This window comes from Monomorium pharaonis, chromosome 5 (genome assembly GCF_013373865.1).
Source record: "Monomorium pharaonis isolate MP-MQ-018 chromosome 5, ASM1337386v2, whole genome shotgun sequence".
Lineage (NCBI taxonomy): Eukaryota > Metazoa > Arthropoda > Insecta > Hymenoptera > Formicidae > Monomorium > Monomorium pharaonis.
Genome location: NC_050471.1, coordinates 15,424,484 through 15,442,465, shown reverse-complemented (window position 1 = coordinate 15,442,465; position 17,982 = coordinate 15,424,484). Strand labels below are relative to the sequence as shown.

At 32.5% G+C, this 17,982-nt stretch overlaps 1 protein-coding gene across 8 annotated transcripts in view; it reads left to right on the top strand.

The window, feature by feature from the left end:
- The window catches only part of LOC105838958 (glutamate--cysteine ligase), a 109,454-nt gene that overhangs the window by 66,179 nt on the left and 25,293 nt on the right, over positions 1-17,982 (top strand). For 7 of the 8 annotated variants that reach the window (XR_004963381.1, XR_004963380.1, XM_012684920.3 and 4 more), the window contains 3 exons: positions 12,203-12,420; positions 12,545-12,913; positions 13,706-14,053. Coding sequence is in view for 6 of the 8 variants with exons in the window: in XM_012684920.3 (XP_012540374.1) it covers positions 12,203-12,420; positions 12,545-12,913; positions 13,706-14,053 (935 nt within the window). In the remaining 2 variants the exon portion in view is untranslated. Of the gene's footprint in view, positions 1-12,202; positions 12,421-12,544; positions 12,914-13,705; positions 14,054-14,745; positions 15,346-17,982 lie in introns of those variants that run through there. The other variant, XM_036287337.1, reaches the window with a different exon arrangement.

Genomic DNA, 17,982 nt, shown 5'->3' with positions numbered 1-17,982 from the left:
ATCATGGTCTACTGTCCTCGAATGCCCAAATTGCAAACAAAAATTGTCATCAAATCTTAATATCAAATTGGGTGCAACACCAGAGTAGATCTGTCACTAATTTTGGTGTTTGTCGACAAACTGTCATCAATATTTTCAACAAATCTGTTTGCAGTTCACTATCATATATTTTGATGATGTTGCTAAATATTTGCTGAATATTTGCTAACAGTGTTTGCAATGACAAAATATGTTTCAAGAGACATATTCGAACGTACACACACATAAGAGACTAAGATATTAAAAAGTGCTTTCTTATAAACTAAGTTGTATACTAGCGCGCGCGCGCACGCGCATACACACACACACACACACACACACACATTCAAATGCACGCACAAGAGAAAAAGGAAGAGAACTGGCAAATTATTCGGTTTAGCAGCGCCAAGTTTTTGTAGTAAAATATTTATATGGGCTTAATGAAGAACCAAACTATGAATGCCAGCCAAAGAATAATAAAAAGTAGATGCTCTAGTTTGTACAAACATGCATTTTTATAGTTGGCGCATTTTCTTTGCATCATTACTTTCGTAGAGAAAAAAACTTAATTTTCATTTTGTGTCAAATCTAAGTTATTTTGTACAAAAATAGATTTTTGAGAGCTTTTTTGCGCATATATAATATTACATTGGGACTGTAAACTTTTGGTCACTAGCATCAAGATGGTTTTGTTGGTGGGGGCGCACACAAATTGAGGGTCGTGTGTGTGCATGTGCCTTCTACCATCGAGACCATTTTGGTGCTCTCGGACGAAAACTTTTTCACCATAGCATGGGGGATATATACATCATAAGTGTAGCCCGGATTTTCCAATGGCTGTTGGGCAAATCTGAGTCGACCGTAGCACGTTCCTCACGACTCTCCGCACTTCGACGCGTTTAAGTATACTTCACATAATAACATATATATTATAGATATAACAAATACATCACAGATATGGAAAGTTGTATACTTTAACTTTCGACTCGAAATGAATCTTCTACTTTATTCTGTGTCACTCGTTTTTCAAATCTTTTTTTCCCCATTTTATTCAAACTATCCATTTCTCAAAACTGAGAAGTGGACTTAACTTGAAATTTTTCTATAAGTAATATTTTATCAAAAACTTTTATTTAGCACACAATTCGGCTCGAATTTAAAGTTCCAAAAAACAGGCAATTTTTGAGGTTACTAAATGGGGTCTTTCTAAATCCATGAAAGAAATACATGTTAATGATGTGCACAAATTGTACATCATCGACTTCGATCAAGTTTGACGGGCCCCCTTAACTCTTTATTTTGTATATTTATTCACTTAATTTTAATACTTTCTCTCTCTCTCTCTCTCTATTTATTTATTGATTTATGGAATTATTTAGTAGTACTTTATTCGCATCTAAGATCAAAATTAAAAGATTCAGGTAGTATTCAATATGGCAGGTAGAATTTTTAAAAGATAATTTGATTTTAGACATTTTTAACATTACTAAATAATATTAATTTTTATTTTATTGTCTTATTTGATTGAAAATTTATATTAATCGAGAGAAATAAACGTCTATAAATGCATCAACTCCTAAACTCTGAGTGTGAGATTCGTGACCCTATGACACATTTATTCCTCTTTTATTGGAGATGATTATTTTTTTTAATTTTGATATTTTCCATGGAGGAAAGAATAACAAGAGAGAGTATAACAGAGTGAAAGTTATTGGCAGCTCAAGGAAGAGGGGAATAGGCTCGTGCCATAATGAGATCCTATAGTCAAGTCCAAAAATATTTAAATCTTGAATATTCCAATGTCAATATTGTACTGAGAACTTAGCTGATTGTGTCGTTCAGATATATATTATGGTTTTGTCATGGGTTTCAAAATGGCGTAGCCAATCAGATTCCTTACTTTGTCCTTATAATTGTCGATACCTTTTTTGCCTTAATACTCCATTCTGTTATTCTTTCTTTTATGATATTTTCAAATTATATTCTTATACAGTATTGTTTTTAGAAAGATTTTATTAATCTTTCACAATTTAATGTACAATGATTCTGCAAGAATTTTACAAAATATAAAAAATGTTGCAGCAGAAATGTTTTTAAAATCTATCACATTCGGTATTTGAAAACATGTTCAGAAACAGAACAAAATATTATCAGTGAACTGAACTTTTCACGAATTAAACGAAAACGTAAATTACATCAAAATACGACAAAATAAAGTTGTATTTTTTTGTATTGTTTATGCTAATATCTTTTGAGTAGGATTTATATCGCCATAAAACACGAAAGTGCTTTCAGATCGTGAATTTTAATCATAATTGTGCTTTTTGTTTGTGCTTTAGATTATTTCGTTCATTTAAATGTGCATATATATATATATATATATATATATATATTTAAGTACAGAAGGTATTAATATTAATATTAAATTATAGTACACATGGAATAATTATAAAAAATTTGAGTAAAATTTTGTATTTTTTTTTCATTATTATTATGTTAATTAAAATCAGTTTTTGAATAAGTTTTTGTTTCTTATTTAATAATATTTTTTAAATATATTTAAGGGGTTAGACCATTGTAGAATTTTCAAAAAATCGAAAGAAATTTTTTTTACCTAAAACAGATTTTAGGATATCAAAAATAGTATGCAAGTAGTCTTGATACGAAAAAAAAATTTTCAATGGTGTTTACGAGGCCGTATTGCCGAGCGCCTCGGAGCGCGCTCGAGCGATCTCTCACTGACGAATAGGGCAAAACAGGCTTATAGAGATTCTAAATCAGTAAGGAAAGAAGAGGAGGACAAAAATATCGATCCAGAATGATAACTATATGGTGCCGGAATAGCAGATTAGTAGTAAAATTTTATTTTGTTTAAGAAATATTGTTACTTAAAACTTTAAACGCATTTTTCTCGAAACCGTATTTTTTAAATTGAGTGAAACGATAATTCGGTCAAATATTTACTGATTTTACTTGAAATTTTTACTGTAGCTTCAAAATAGGATTTTTCATCGAAGTATGTACAGATTGTTAATTTTACTGTAAACTTTTTTGTCATAAACAATTTTCATGCAATTTTTTCACTAAAAATAATTTTTTTATATGTATGTTATTTTCGCAAAAAAAAATAGAAAACATTTTTTACTTTAATAGAAAATGATGTTTAGATCTTAAAAATTTTTTGTTTTTGATTCTAGGTCAAAAATTCCAAGAAAAATCCTTTTGCCTGTGGGACGCTTCTAAAAAATAATAATTATGTTACTGGACATCCATTATACACATTTTTTATTAAAAAAAATTATTTTGTATACTTAAAAAGATGAACAATCAAATACCTAACTTGATTTTTCTTTTTTATATTACTTCTTCGTAAATAATTGTCAAAATTAGGCCGTTTTTTTGTGCGTTACAGTGACTTAACCTCTTAAGACTTATATATTAAAAACTATTTACAATTAGACTATTTAATTTAATTTTGTTCAATGTTAGAAGAGAAATTTAATAATCTCTTTTTCTTCTACATTTATATGTTAGACTCAAAAAATTCTTATTTTTTTATAAAAACTATTTTAAAAATAAATGTGAAAATTATCTTTTCTTTTGTAACCATGAAACACTTACATGTAATACAGTCAAGAGTAAAAAGAATTAATAATTTTTTTCAAACAAAATTTAAAATAACAAATTAGACAAAATTAGACAAAATGCGAAACATGAAATTTTAGGTTTAAGCCGTGAAAAATTACCAACATATAATGCAAAAAGTTCAGTTCTCTGATTATTATGAATAATTATAAATTAGTAAATCGTAAGCATATTTCTGAAACAATAGATTTGAGGAAATCTATTGCCAATCTGCTAACATATTGTGCGAATTTTGCTTATTTTTTGATCAATCATGTTCATTTAACCCTCTGCCTACACATGGGGTTACGGTAACCCCAATCGATTTTGAAATGTTCGCTACTTAAAAGTATTTAGCATGGGAACGCTGGAACCGGGGGGGGGGGAGGAGTTTAAACTGTGCTCTACTTATTCCTCTTTCGGCGTTGTGAATGTTCTGAAAACAACAGAAGTAGGAACATTGAAAGTGTGTGTTGGGGTTACAATTACCCCGTGTGTAGGGAACGTAACAAAAAAAAAAAATGGAAAAGTTCCAAATTTGAAGAGTAAGTAAAATTATTTTTTTGTTCATTACGTATATCATTTACGCATAAAGTACTTATATACATTACCAATGTCGCGATCACTTTGCAAAAATATGCTGCAATTGTAGCATTACAAATTAAAAAATTTTTTTATAATAAATAAAATCTTTTGTAATAAATATTTTTTGTATTAATAATTATGTTTTTGGGTATTAATAATTATGTTTTTTAAATAAATATTACTATTTTCTTTTACTATTGTGTTTAAACTGCATTCATTTTTTACTAAATTCACATTAAAAAATAAATATATTTTTTGAACAGAATAAAAAAACTGACAATAGATTCTTAAAGTACAACTCTTCCCCTTTCCATTGATCACCATTTTAATTACTTTATCTATTTTTTTCTAATAAATACGGGCGTTTAAAAAAAGGCAAATTTTTACAAAAATTTTTTGTTCCTTTCTCATTCTTTTTAAAAAATCTCTTTTCTTTTAATATCTTCGACTTTTCAGCCAAGACCATCATAATTCTGAGATTTTTTCCTTTTGATTAAAAAAAAAGAAGTTAAAATTGATTAAATACATTTGGAGATATAAGTCAACGAAATTTTGGGGTTAGCGTAACCCCTGTGTGTAGGAATCGCGAGAAAAATAAGATGTGTAGGCAGAGGGTTAAGTCATCAATCATGTTTTATTTTTATGCCATTTGTCCATACAACACAAACTTACAGCAACATTATATATTGCAATGCAATGTTACAGAGATATATATTCCTCGTTGAAAAGATCAGATGGAAATCCAGATTCCATATGGTTTCCGTATGGATTCCATATGGATTCTATATGGTTATCCATACGGAATCCATACAAAACCATCTAAAATCCATGTGAATCCACATACATATGGATAACCATCTAGATTTTCATCTGATCTTTTCAACCTGATTACAATGATTTTTTTGCAATATTCAATAGTGTATGTCGTGACGTCTGCCGTCCGTCACATGGCCGTAAGGGCCCGATCATGTTTTCACCACGCGGATTCTGTATTTTCCCGCTTGGGAGTAGGCGTAAGAGTGTGGCACGTTTCGTTTTGCCTGTGTGTCGTCTCGCGTGCTGTTTTTTTTTAATTCAAGTTATTTCAAGCGTTATATTAAGAGTGCGACGGAAGTCAATGACCGCAAACTATCGAATTTGTACAATTTTGACGTCTCGCCCCGCCGAAAGACGCCAGGAGAGCGCCGGAACAGCGGAGAAGAACGAGCTGCCGCTGAGGGATTGCCAAGACCTCTTTGAGAGTAGGGACATAGGTCGTATTGTCCTTTTACTTTGCCATAAAATTACTGCCAATTATGAGGATTTCAATCTTGCTATATAATTGTATATTACAGGATCCGAGGAGACACCTTCTAATGGCGCATAGACGGGACGGCATCCGGACAGGCTCCACACAAATCTCGATGAGAAAAGCGGAGACAGCAAAGGAATTTCCCGTTGAGTCACGAAATTAGAGTCGGGAACGACATCCCGGGGGACAAGGATGCGACCACTCGAAAGGAACGGAGCTGTTGCCAGCGAAATTGATAGGAATTTTGCCGCTAAGGACAGACAGATTCAAGTTTTGCGCCTAGGATCTACGAGTGCATAGCGATAGCGTACGTGACGCGTTGTAAGCGAATCAGGTCGCAGGATCGCGATCAATAAGGGTGCGATACACTTAGGCAAAGTGAAGTGTGTCGCAGCAGATCTCCCGCAGGATTGATGATCGATCTTTGGCTGCGGAAGTTTGACCGATAAGATCCCGAGCGACAAAGAGCGATATGAGTAAGAGGATGCAGAAGCCAACTCTAACATCTTGAGGAGGCGAGTGAGGAGCGAACTTGGTGAAACGAGCGTCACATATTCTGTAAAATCGCCGACATCCCGATCAGGCGAGAATTTACGTTGTTCTCGTTTTGTGAGATCTTAGAGTAGCTGAAGTTTTGAACTTCTCGTGATCTCGTTGCCTTGCCCGATCTTGCCTGCCTGTGTGAATCCGAATTTTTGTTTTACGTTTTCGTTACGTGCGCGCCTACACCGCAACCGAGTCACTTTTGTCTAGTAATGTCGCGGAATCTTGTGTAGTTTTGTATTCTATTCCGTTAGAGTATTTGCGATTACTGATTACAGGGTACGTTTCTCACGGTAAGTTTGTTAACGGGAGATCACGAGTGCCGCTCGAGTTGTAACGCACTGTGCGTCCCGGCCGTCCTTGACGACTGTTCTCGCGCCGAAGATGTGACGACGATTTACTTGCGTTTAAGGAAAAATTAAAACATGCTTGAGAATATCTTTTTGTATTGCATCGCGCCTGTAATAATCGCTTTCTTTCCGACTCAGAGTTAATTCGAGCGAGCACCGGCTCGTTGTACGCGGATTATAGTCGCCGCTTGATTGTGTGTTCGAGGCCATGTAATTATTGTATTCGTCTGAGCTCGTAAATATAATTGTTAATTTTATCGTTCTAAATTGTGCTCTATTTGAGGTAGTTTTCTCGCCTTCCCGATTCCAACTGCCCTTACCGAACCTTCCCCTCTACCATTTTTTAGGGCTAAGTAGTCGGCTATTGAAACCGCCGAAGTCTGTGTTGAATATATTATAATTACTCGTCCTTTTGACGCTTCCGTTTGGGAGATCATTATCGTGTATGCCGTGAAAAGAGTAGCACGCTCTCTCGTACTTCACGCACATTCTTTTGAGTGATAAGTACGAAACTACTGCCCCATTATCCGGGTGACGCAAGGTAACGACACGACAGGGGCAAAGTTGCCCGTCGCTCGCGAGCACGGTCGCAAGTGTTAGAAGAAAATGATCAATATTAACATCTTTTACTTTTGTATTATATTTTCTGAACAAAAACTAAAGTAGTAAAATATCATGAAAATATCATTAACCCTAGAACGTCATAGTGAGGTAGTTTTGTAACCCAACGCGAATTTGATTTTATTTCTTAATTTAGCAGATGAAGAGATCGATTCGGGACACCATAATTCAATTTAAAGTCTGAAGAATTAAGAGAGACACTAGTGGCGTTGGAATGTTATTAGCTTTCAAGCAGTAGAGACATACAGTGAAAATGAAGCATGTTATTTATACTCCATTTTTACGTTTATGTATGTATTTTATTTAGATAATATTATACGAAACACCGATTTTTTGTGTTTACATTTCGTTTGGACGGGCACTTGTGTAGAAAGATTAATACTACGAAAATTTGAATTTTTGAGTTTCTAGAGATTTTTTATGTTGCTGTTCACGATTTTGAAATTAGATTATCGAAATTTTACACAAAAACAATATTGCCACCATAAACTTAAGTAAATAACAGCAGTTACATTATTATGTACAACTTTTCTTTTGCGTCACCGACATCTAATGACGTGGACGTTTTGTAGCTCTTTGCTTATTTTTTTGCTATATAAATTTTTATTAGAATTTTTTAATATTTTTAAATATTTTCCTATTTTTTGCGTTTATAAAAAAAAAAATTAAAGTAAACTTTTTGTTCAAAATTTTATGTAAAATTATGATAATCTGATCTCTAAATCGTGATCAACAACATCGAAAATCCTTAGATTCACCGAAGTTCAAATTTGAAAAATTTCCAACATCTATCATACTGTATCAGATCGGGAAGATTCATATAAGCTAGCAACAAGCTTAAAAACTACATAGATCTTATAAGTTATAAATTTTACGTTAAAAAACTTGAAATTTTAATGAAAAAACGCCAGCCTTTTAAAATAAAAAAATCTATTTTAGTGGCTTAAATATTATTATATTATTGATATAATAATATTTGAACCACTATAAGGGCCGGTTGTTCCAACTTCTTGGTAAACTTATTTATTAGGTAAGCATGTGTCTATCTCCATTTCTTTTCTTAAATAAATAAAGACAAACATATATTTACCTGATAGGTAAGTTTACCAAGAAGTTGGAACAATCGACCCTAAACTAGATGTATCTATTATTATTATATATTTTACATTTAAAAGATTATAATATATCTTATATTTAAAAAATAAACATTTTTACAACTTTATAGCAAAATAATAAGATTGATTGTATTTATATTTAATTTTTCCTTTTTCTTTAGTTATTGTTTTTTTTTTCAATTTTTTTGTAAAAATAACGATACTTTTTAAACGATACCTAAAATCCATTTATCGCGGTTATAGAGCTATCTTACTTTTCCAAACCGTTTTGTTTTCTGAAATTTATTAAAAACTGACCAAAATATGCTAGATTAAAAAAAACTCATTTTTGCGATTTTTTCAAACTTTATTTTGTTTAAATTAATTTTGAACGTGTTTAAAATAAATTAATATTACCTCAAGACACGGCAGTCTCGCGCCAAGTGAATGCGCAGCGAGACCGATCACACGAACACGCAACTTGTGAGCACCCGAGATTATCGGATCTTAGAAACGACTAAATCGATCCAATTTTAACTAGGCTCAATCAAAAGCTTGGGGTCGATTTATATAAGAAAACTTTTTATTTTTTCTCTACGTGCCCTATGAGTGGAGATATTGCGACGCAAATTCCGAAATGTCAAAATTTCACTTAAGATTCGTCGTCAATCTTGTTAGTATCTCTACGGAAGCCGGCATGAAGGGCAAAAATCCATCTTTGTTACCATGTGGCGTTCGCATTGTTACAATAGCATCGTGTATGGGTGCTTTCCATTTAATGACACAAGTCGACACAAGTGTCGTTCTATCTTTGTTACTCATTGAACATAAAAAAAGATAGAACGATGCTTGTGTCGACTTGTGTTACTAAATGGAAAGCACCCTATAATGGATCACGTGGGTCGCCAGTGGCTTGCTCGCGCAAAGTGATGTGCAGTGTGAGGTTATGTTATAAGTTTCGTGAAGTACTGCATTGTTGTAATTTAGTTGTAATTTTTTTATATGAGAAGTGATAAATTTGGGAAGGCATGGTAGTAGTTCTCTCCCACACACAACAAAATATCTAATAGATATCTAATGAATATCTACATATCTATATGATGTCCATATCTACTATGGATAACTAATAGACATCTAATAGATATCTTATATGTCTATATCTTCTGAATAATTAGCGGGGATATCTAATGGATATGCACACATTATCTACATATCCATGTCCACCAAACAGCTATCCATTAGATATCTATGTGTTGTCTACATATCCACGTCCACAAAACAGCTATCCATTAGATATTCATGCGTTGTCCACATATCCACGTCCACCAAACAGCTACCAAGGATATCCATTAAATATTTATGCGTTACCCACATAGCCACGTCCACCAAACAGCTACTAAGGATATTTATTAAACATTCACGCGTTGTCCACATATCCACGTCCACCAGACAGCTACCAAGGACATCCATTAGATATTCACGTACTATCCACATATCCATATCCACCAAACAGCTACTAAGAATATCCATTAGATATTCACGTACTACCCACATATCCATATTCATCAAACAGCTACTAAGAATATCCATTAGATATTCACGTACTATCCATATATTCATGTCCACCAAACAGCTACTAAGGATATCCAATAAATATTTACGCGTTGTCCACATATCCACGTCCACAAAATAGCTACCAAGGATATCCATTACATATTTACATGTTATCCACATATCCACGTCCACCAAACAGCTACTAAAGATATCCATTAGATATTTCTTATTATTTCTATTTAAATTTTGTATGCTGAACAGAATAATGATTCCTCTCTAGTTTTTCTTTCCTTGGTCTCCTTTTTTATCCTTTCTTGGTCTCCTTTTTTTATAAAATGGTACGATTAGGCTTACTTTCTAATCCTCTGGCATGCTGCCTCCATTCCAGATTTGCCCTATTATTTTTGTTAGGCCCTTTCTTACTGCAGCTCCTCTAAACCTCCACGCTTCCAATAAATAGAAGAAAACTCAAAAATTGCAAAAACTATTTTTTTTAATTGCAAAATATAATAATTCTTTAAATATAAAATTTCTTAATTTCCTTAATTTCTTTAATTTCTCTTTCCTTTTTTATCCATGTTTCACATAAACTAATAAAATCAAACGCTTTAACATTCCCAAAACTCCCTGTCCTGTCTACTTAACTCCGGTATTTTAAAATAAGAAATCTAATCCTTTCTTTCCCTCTTTTCTTCTATTATTTCTCTTCTCCTCTTCTTGGTTTATATAAAATTTTCTTTAACCTTTTTTCCTTACCTTCTCTTTCTATTTTCTTCTTTTCTACCTCTCCCCCTATCCCTCCTCTATCTTCTTCTCCCCTTATTCTTTTACTAACTCTCTCCATCGTTTTTATACACCATTAGCTTTTACTCTTCCTATCTCTATCTTTACTGCATTTTCTTTTTTTCCCTCCTCCTTTGCCAACTTCGCTATCCTTCTGCATAATCTTCTCTTCCCATATTAGATCGTGCTGTATGAAAAAACATTCTCCCTTAAGTTTTCTTTTATTTACAATTTTTAATCCCCTTTTTTCATATCTTTGCTTTTCAGACATTCTATGACAACACAGCCCCACTTAACCAACGCCTAATAATTTTAACTTTTAAATCTAGTTTTTCCTTTATCATCTCTTCTATCCACTCCTTTGTTATTTTCCCTGCATCCTCTTTACTTAACCTCCTAATCACTATGTTGTTCCTTTTTTCTTCTTTTTCTTTATCTGCTACTAGTGTCCCAAATTGTCCTATCTCTTTATCGCTAAATGACTCCCGCTGTGTTTAAATCTGAACTGATTCTAGAACTCGCTCTGCTAAAACTCCTGCTTTTCTTACTATATTTATTTGTTTCTATACTCCAGTCGCTCTCGCTGCATTCTGATCTTTTTTTCTTCCCCTCTCCTCCAAACCATCATTTAGATCCATCATAGAAAGAAAAACATTAATGTATGAATTATAGGTTTTTATTTCTTTCATTATCTAAGCAGATTATTATCTATCTTTTATCATTTAAGCAGATGTTTTTATCAGTTTTAATATAGTGTAATATTTAGTTACCGAAAAATGAAGGGGTGCCCTTTTGGAATATTTATGTCAATATTGGTAGCTTTTCTTTATATTTATTTTTAGCAATCTTTTAAGAATTTTTTTTTAGATTTTAAGTATAAGAATCGGGGATAATTTGTTGTTTAAAAGCTATCTTAGAAATGTTATAGATGTTTTCTGTAACTTTTATAAAATGTTTTTCAGCTAAAATATTTTTAATTATCTCTGAAAAATTTCAGAGTTCTAATTTTATTCTGGATTTTGACTGAACGATCCTAAGAACTAGTACCTCGCGAATTTTATGATAATTAAATTATTTTTTAAAATTAGATTTACTATATTGAATTTTAGAATTCTGAGATCAGAATCGAATTTAGTATGTGTGACAGACAGAGAGAGAGAGAGAGAGAGAGAGAGAGAGAGAGAGAGAGAGAGAGAGAGAGAGAGAGAGAGAGAGAGAGAGAGAGAGAGAAAAGAGAAACATTTTTAGGAAACAGTTTCCGGTAAATTACTTTGTTGAAAAGTTTTCATCTTTAAAGAATTAATATTGTTGCGTCCGTGTTGCATACATAAGCGCGCGCGCACGCACGCACGCACGCACGCACGCACACGCACACACACACACACACACACGCGCGCGCGCGCGTAACCAAGCGAGAAAGCACAAAGACTTAAGGAAAAAGACAGAACACTTTATTTCTCAGGAATACAACGTTTCTTTTAAAAGCCAAGACGCGCGAGCGGTACAATAGGATTGCTCCGCACAACTCGATTTCTTAGGTCTTAATCTTCTTGTTTATCCATCTTCCAGATATTCGATTTTCACTTTTCAAAATTTACTTGATCTAGAAGACTTATTCCAATGTATTGATTTTCAATACATTGGATGTGAACAAAAACGGGCGCAACAATACAATTTGAATAAAATTCAAATAAAACTCGAATAAAACTCTTCTACATGATATAAGTAGATCCTTCCAGTTTTCAGAGATGAAAATGTGCCATTATTATTCAAAGAAGACTTTATCAGCAAGGGAGATGATGGATCTTCTTCAAAAGCTGCTAAAGATAATTACATTTACATGGACGCAATGGGTTTTGGAATGGGATGTTGTTGTTTGCAACTTACGTTTCAAGCATGTAATATAGAAGAAGCGAGAACATTGTACGATCAATTGACACCTTTATGTCCAATCATGGTTTGTATTAACTACAGCTATATTATAGCTACTTTATAAATTTTTGTTTCTTTTTTAAATAATGGCAGCATACAAAGTGTTCTTTCGTACATACATTACAGAAAATTTCTTTAACATTCGACAGTTGGCTTTAACCGCTGCAAGTCCGTTTTATCGAGGCTATATAAGCGATGTTGATTGTCGATGGAATGTCATATCCTCGTCAGTGGACTGTAGGACAAAGGAAGAACGTGGATTGAAACCTCTTAAAGAGAACAAATTTAGAATTAGTAAGTCCAGGTACGATTCTATTGATTCGTACCTTAGCGAGCAAGGTGAAAAGTATAATGATGTTCCTTTGACGTACGACGATGAGATATATAAACAACTTGTGGATAATGGAATTGATCACTTACTTGCGCAACACATAGCTCATCTGTTCATCAGAGATAGTGTTTCCTTATTTTCCGAGAAAGTTCATCAAAATGATTTGGAGGATACTGATCACTTCGAGGTGAGATTACAATGCAGTGTCACTTTAATGAAAAATTTGAATAAAATTTTGAAAAAATTTTGACAAACGTTTTATTAAATTTGATGTTTCAATAAATATACAATAAAATTTTAATTATATTTTTCTGAAAATTATATTTCTTTTATTTTGCGTTTAATAAGACAAATGACATTTTAATGAGAATTCAATAAAAATGTAATGAAATTTTACTAAAAAATTATTAATATTTAATGAAAAAATAAGAAAATTTTAGTAAATATTTTAATTAGAGGAGACGGCCCCGATGACCTTGACCTTGACATATGTTATGAAAGTCGCCTTTCTAAGTAATTTTCAAAAGATTTAGCTATACAGGGATGCAAGGGGGGCCTTGAGCTTCCTTTTCGCACCAATCCCATGTGTGCGTGCGTGCGTGCATGCGTGTGACCACAGCGAATATATATTGTGTGTGTGTGTGTGTGTGTGTGCGTGTGTGCGTGTGTGCGTGTGTGTGTGTATAACTTTAACGAATCAGGAGTGATGGCTAAAATCTTTTGAAGGTTACTCAGAAGAGTGATTTTCATAACATACGTCAAGGTCATCGGGGCAGTCTCCCCTGATCGAAATATTTACTAAAAAAATATTTTTTGTTGAAATCGTAATACAATTTTTATGAAATTTTGATACTATTCTATAAATGTTCAAAATAAACATAAAATTGAAGAAAATTTTATTAAAATTTTTTACACTAGACTAACTTTTCAATATTTTGATCACAATATATATTTTTACTACGTATTTTTATTGTTTTAGAATATACAGTCTACAAACTGGCAAACTATGCGCTTTAAACCGCCACCTCCAAACTCATCTATTGGTTGGCGTGTAGAATTCCGTCCATGTGAAGTTCAAATTACGGACTTCGAAAATGCCGCGATAGTTTGTTTCACAGTACTGTTGACGAGAGTCATTCTGAGTTACAAGTTAAATCTTTTAATCCCGATCAGCAAAGTCGATCAGAATATGATCAGGGCACAGAACAGAGATGCAGTGAAATTAGAGAAATTTTGGTTTCGTCATAATATTACTTCCGATAAAAAGTCCGACAACACTTTGACGGAGTATACTGAGTTTACAATCAATGAAATTATTAACGGAAAGGTACTTATTAGATAAAAGATATATAACAAAAGTATTAGTAAAAGTGTATATGTATTTATCTTGTTTTTTTCTTTTGTTTTAAAATTATATTTATGTTTATAATGATTTAGTTACATAAATTTTAAGGTGTTTACTATAAGAAAAGATCGGGAAAAACTGAATTTTTCGAAAATTTTTCTTTACGTTATAAATTTTTATATAATTTAAATTATACTTAAACATTATAGATTTTTATACGACCTTACTGGCTAGATTTATTCAATTAATTAGACACTACGTTTCGACCCCAAATAGGGTCCTTCTCAAGTGTAACAATCACAATTAGTTTATATAACACACAAGCAATTTTATGACATGTGCCCAAGTATATCATAATCTTATGTGTGTCATAAGAAACACAGTTAAATTAACAAGCATATACACGACTGTATACCATGTTATATGCTTGTTAATTTAACTGTTTTTTATGACACACGTAAGATTATAATATACTTGGGCACATGTCATAAAATTGTGCGTGTATTATATGAATTAATTGTGATTGTTACATTTGAAAAAGACTCAAATCTGGGGTTGAAATGTAGCGTCTAATTAACTCGTTAACGTCGACTTGCTCAAAGAATTTATCATGTTTTAGTTCTTCAAAAAATTTGAACTACATTTTTTTTACGTAAAATTTCGTGTTTTTTCAGGATCCGACGTTTTTTTAAAATTAATTTCAAAATTGTTATAAACGATTTTTTCGAAACGAAAACGTAAATTTCCACTCACAGATTTTTTTCAATCAACGATATCACATTGAAACTGCTTGAGCTCAATTTTCGGGAATAAATTTATTGCGTCTATGGATCTCAAACTTCAAAATTAATGACTGAATTTTTTAAAATTCAACATGTCATTGACCAAATGGCGCTGTAAAGCTAAAAAATTCGACCGCTTTTTTTTACGCGAGAAAAGGGAATAGTTGGATTTTGGTATTAATCGAATAATACTTTGATATGTTTTTTGGGTCGCTGATTACAAATCCAAGATCAGATTTGTAAAATTTAATATGGCGGATCCACGATGGCGAATTACATTTTTGAAAATAAAGGTAAAATTAGCTGAAAATGCTATAGTGGTTTTCAGGGTTGTTGATTACGAATTCAAGGTCAGATTTGTAAAATTTAATATAACGAATCTAAGATGACGGTATATAACGCTGAAATTTCGAAAATTATGGTATAACTCTATACCAGATGATTATTGAAGGCTACTTACTCATTCTCAATCGACAGATATGGAATAGTTTCGAATAAAAGTTGTTGAGAACTGACCCGTAAGTTTAATAACATTATTGTGACGTTTGTTAGCCGTCGATAATTACATCTCCGTTGCTTGACTCTTACCACGAGGAGGTCGACATCGGTGAGAGTCTTTTATGATTGAGAGGAGTTTTTTTTTGCTTTAAAAATTTTTTTATTTTACAAAATAAAAAGTAAAAACAGAGCAAAGAATCCCCAAATAAAAAAAGGAATCTCACTGATGTCGACTTCTTTGTGGTAAGAGTCGAGCAATGGAAATGTAATTATGACGGCTAACAAACATCACAATAATGTTATTGAATTTATGGGTCAGAGTCAGTTCTCAACATCTTTTATTGGGAACTATTCCATATCTGTCGATTGAGGATGAGTAGTCTTCAATAATCTTCTAATATAAAGTTTTAGCCATAGTTTTTGAAACTTCAGTGATATATACCGCCATTTGGATTCGCCATATTGAATTTTGCAAATGTGACCTCGGATTCGTAATCAGCGACGCTGAAAACCTCTATATACTCATTTTGAGCTGATTTTATCTTTATTTTCCAAAATGTGATCCACCATATTAAATTTTACAGATCTGACCTCGGATTTGTAATCTAGCAATCCAAAAAACATGTAAAAGTATAATTTGATTGATACCGAAATTCAAATATTGTCTTTTCTCGCGTAGAAAGAAATCGGTCGAATTTTTTAGCTTTATAGAGCCATTTTGGTCGGCGCCATGAATTTTAAAAAACTCAGTCACTGATTTTGAAGTTTGAGATTTTGAAACTTAACCTCAACCTTGGGAGTAAACTATATTTAAATGTTATTAAACATATAATGCCATTTTAAATACTGGCCGATATTGACGCGTGACCAATATTGACGTGGCCCATATTGGCGTGGCCATTATTGACGTGGGCAATATTACGCGTGCCCATTATTGAGATGGCCAATATTGATACATGACCAATATTGACGTGGCTATTATTGACGTGGGCAATATTACGCGTGGTCATTATTGACGTGGCTAATCCGCGTGGTCAATCAGGATTGTAGTCAATATTGACGTAAGCAGTCAGGACCATGGACAATATTGACGTGGGCAAATGAGACGCTCCCAATATGATGTCAAAATAGCAATTTTTAGTTTACAAATTAATTTCAAATTTTAAAACCATGACAATCTATTACCAACCAAAATGACCCAGTATGTAGTTTATGTCTTACACAGATAGTGTGTAGTTTAAGGGTTAATAAGTTTGAATTCTTTAAAGTAAGAATGTGTGTTTCGTTTTTGCTGGTGGACGCGTGCAACGATATGTATATCAAATATATTTTTAATTTTATAAAGTACATTCCAAACACACTTAAATTTGAAATCATAAATTGAAGCTATAAATAAATACAAATTAAATTGACTATAAATTTAATAATAATGCCATAATTAAGTATTTATACAAATTGTAAAAATTTATTCCATAAATTGTAAAAATTTATTTTATAAGAACTGTAAAAATGTTTTACACATTTTTTCAATTTTTTAACAATATGAAAATAATTACAGTTCTATGCAGTTAAGAATCTTTTATTTTTATATAATTAAGTTTGGTTTTAATCTTATTAAGTCTAAAGTGGACAGTTTTCCAACTTTTTTCAGTGATATTTTATACTATGAATCTAATACTCAAAAAAATATAAATAAACTTTTTTATGTAAAATTTCCTGAACTTTCAATATTTGTTCAAAATTTGAACTTTCAGAATTTCTTAAAAATGTGATCTGCACAATTTATGTTAATTTATTTGCAAAAAAAGCTGATTTTTTTACTGACATTTTTTCACTCAATATTTACACAGAAAACGGATGGAAATATCTCTGAAAATTGAAAATCTTGCATCCATAGATCATGAACTTTCAAATGTACGTGTGAGGGGAGTATACGTTTGGACACGTAACAATTGGACACCGTACGATTGGACACACACACACACACACATTCACGTGTGTTTGCAGATTTCCAATACAATTTACATGGGTTAGCGACTTGGACGGAGTGCGTGCGGGAGAGGGGCCGAAGGCCCCCCCTCTTTGCACGTTGTGTGTGCGCGCGCGCGCATTCTCTGCACTACATGGGTTTGCGGCTTTCCACGCAAAACGAAATGCTCGTAAAAATACGTATATAGACGTTTGAAATTTACATTTGTTTTTACAGAGCAACGCTTTTTTTGTCAAATATTTCTAAGGTTAGATAATCTGTCATATGATATATTAATATTTTTCACCAGAAGACTGTGCAGTGTTCATTAATGCGGTTTTCAATCGTACGGTGTCCAATAATGCGGTGTCCAATCGTGCTGTGTCCAATCGAGTCGTGTCCAAAAGGAGAGGTCACCCTGTATGAGTATATTTGAATTCAAGATTGCGTCATCTAATACGGTGGTTAGAAGAGGAAATATCTATGAAATTTTCTATTTTTTTGTATGTAAATATTATTTTCAATCGCTTTATTATCCAAATTGGTTTTTAGAAGTTTTTTGGGTCTTTGATTGCGATTCTGTGATCAGACATGTTAAATTCAAAATGGCGGATTCAATATCATGGTCGAAAATGTTTGAAGTCAATCAAATTTACTGAAAA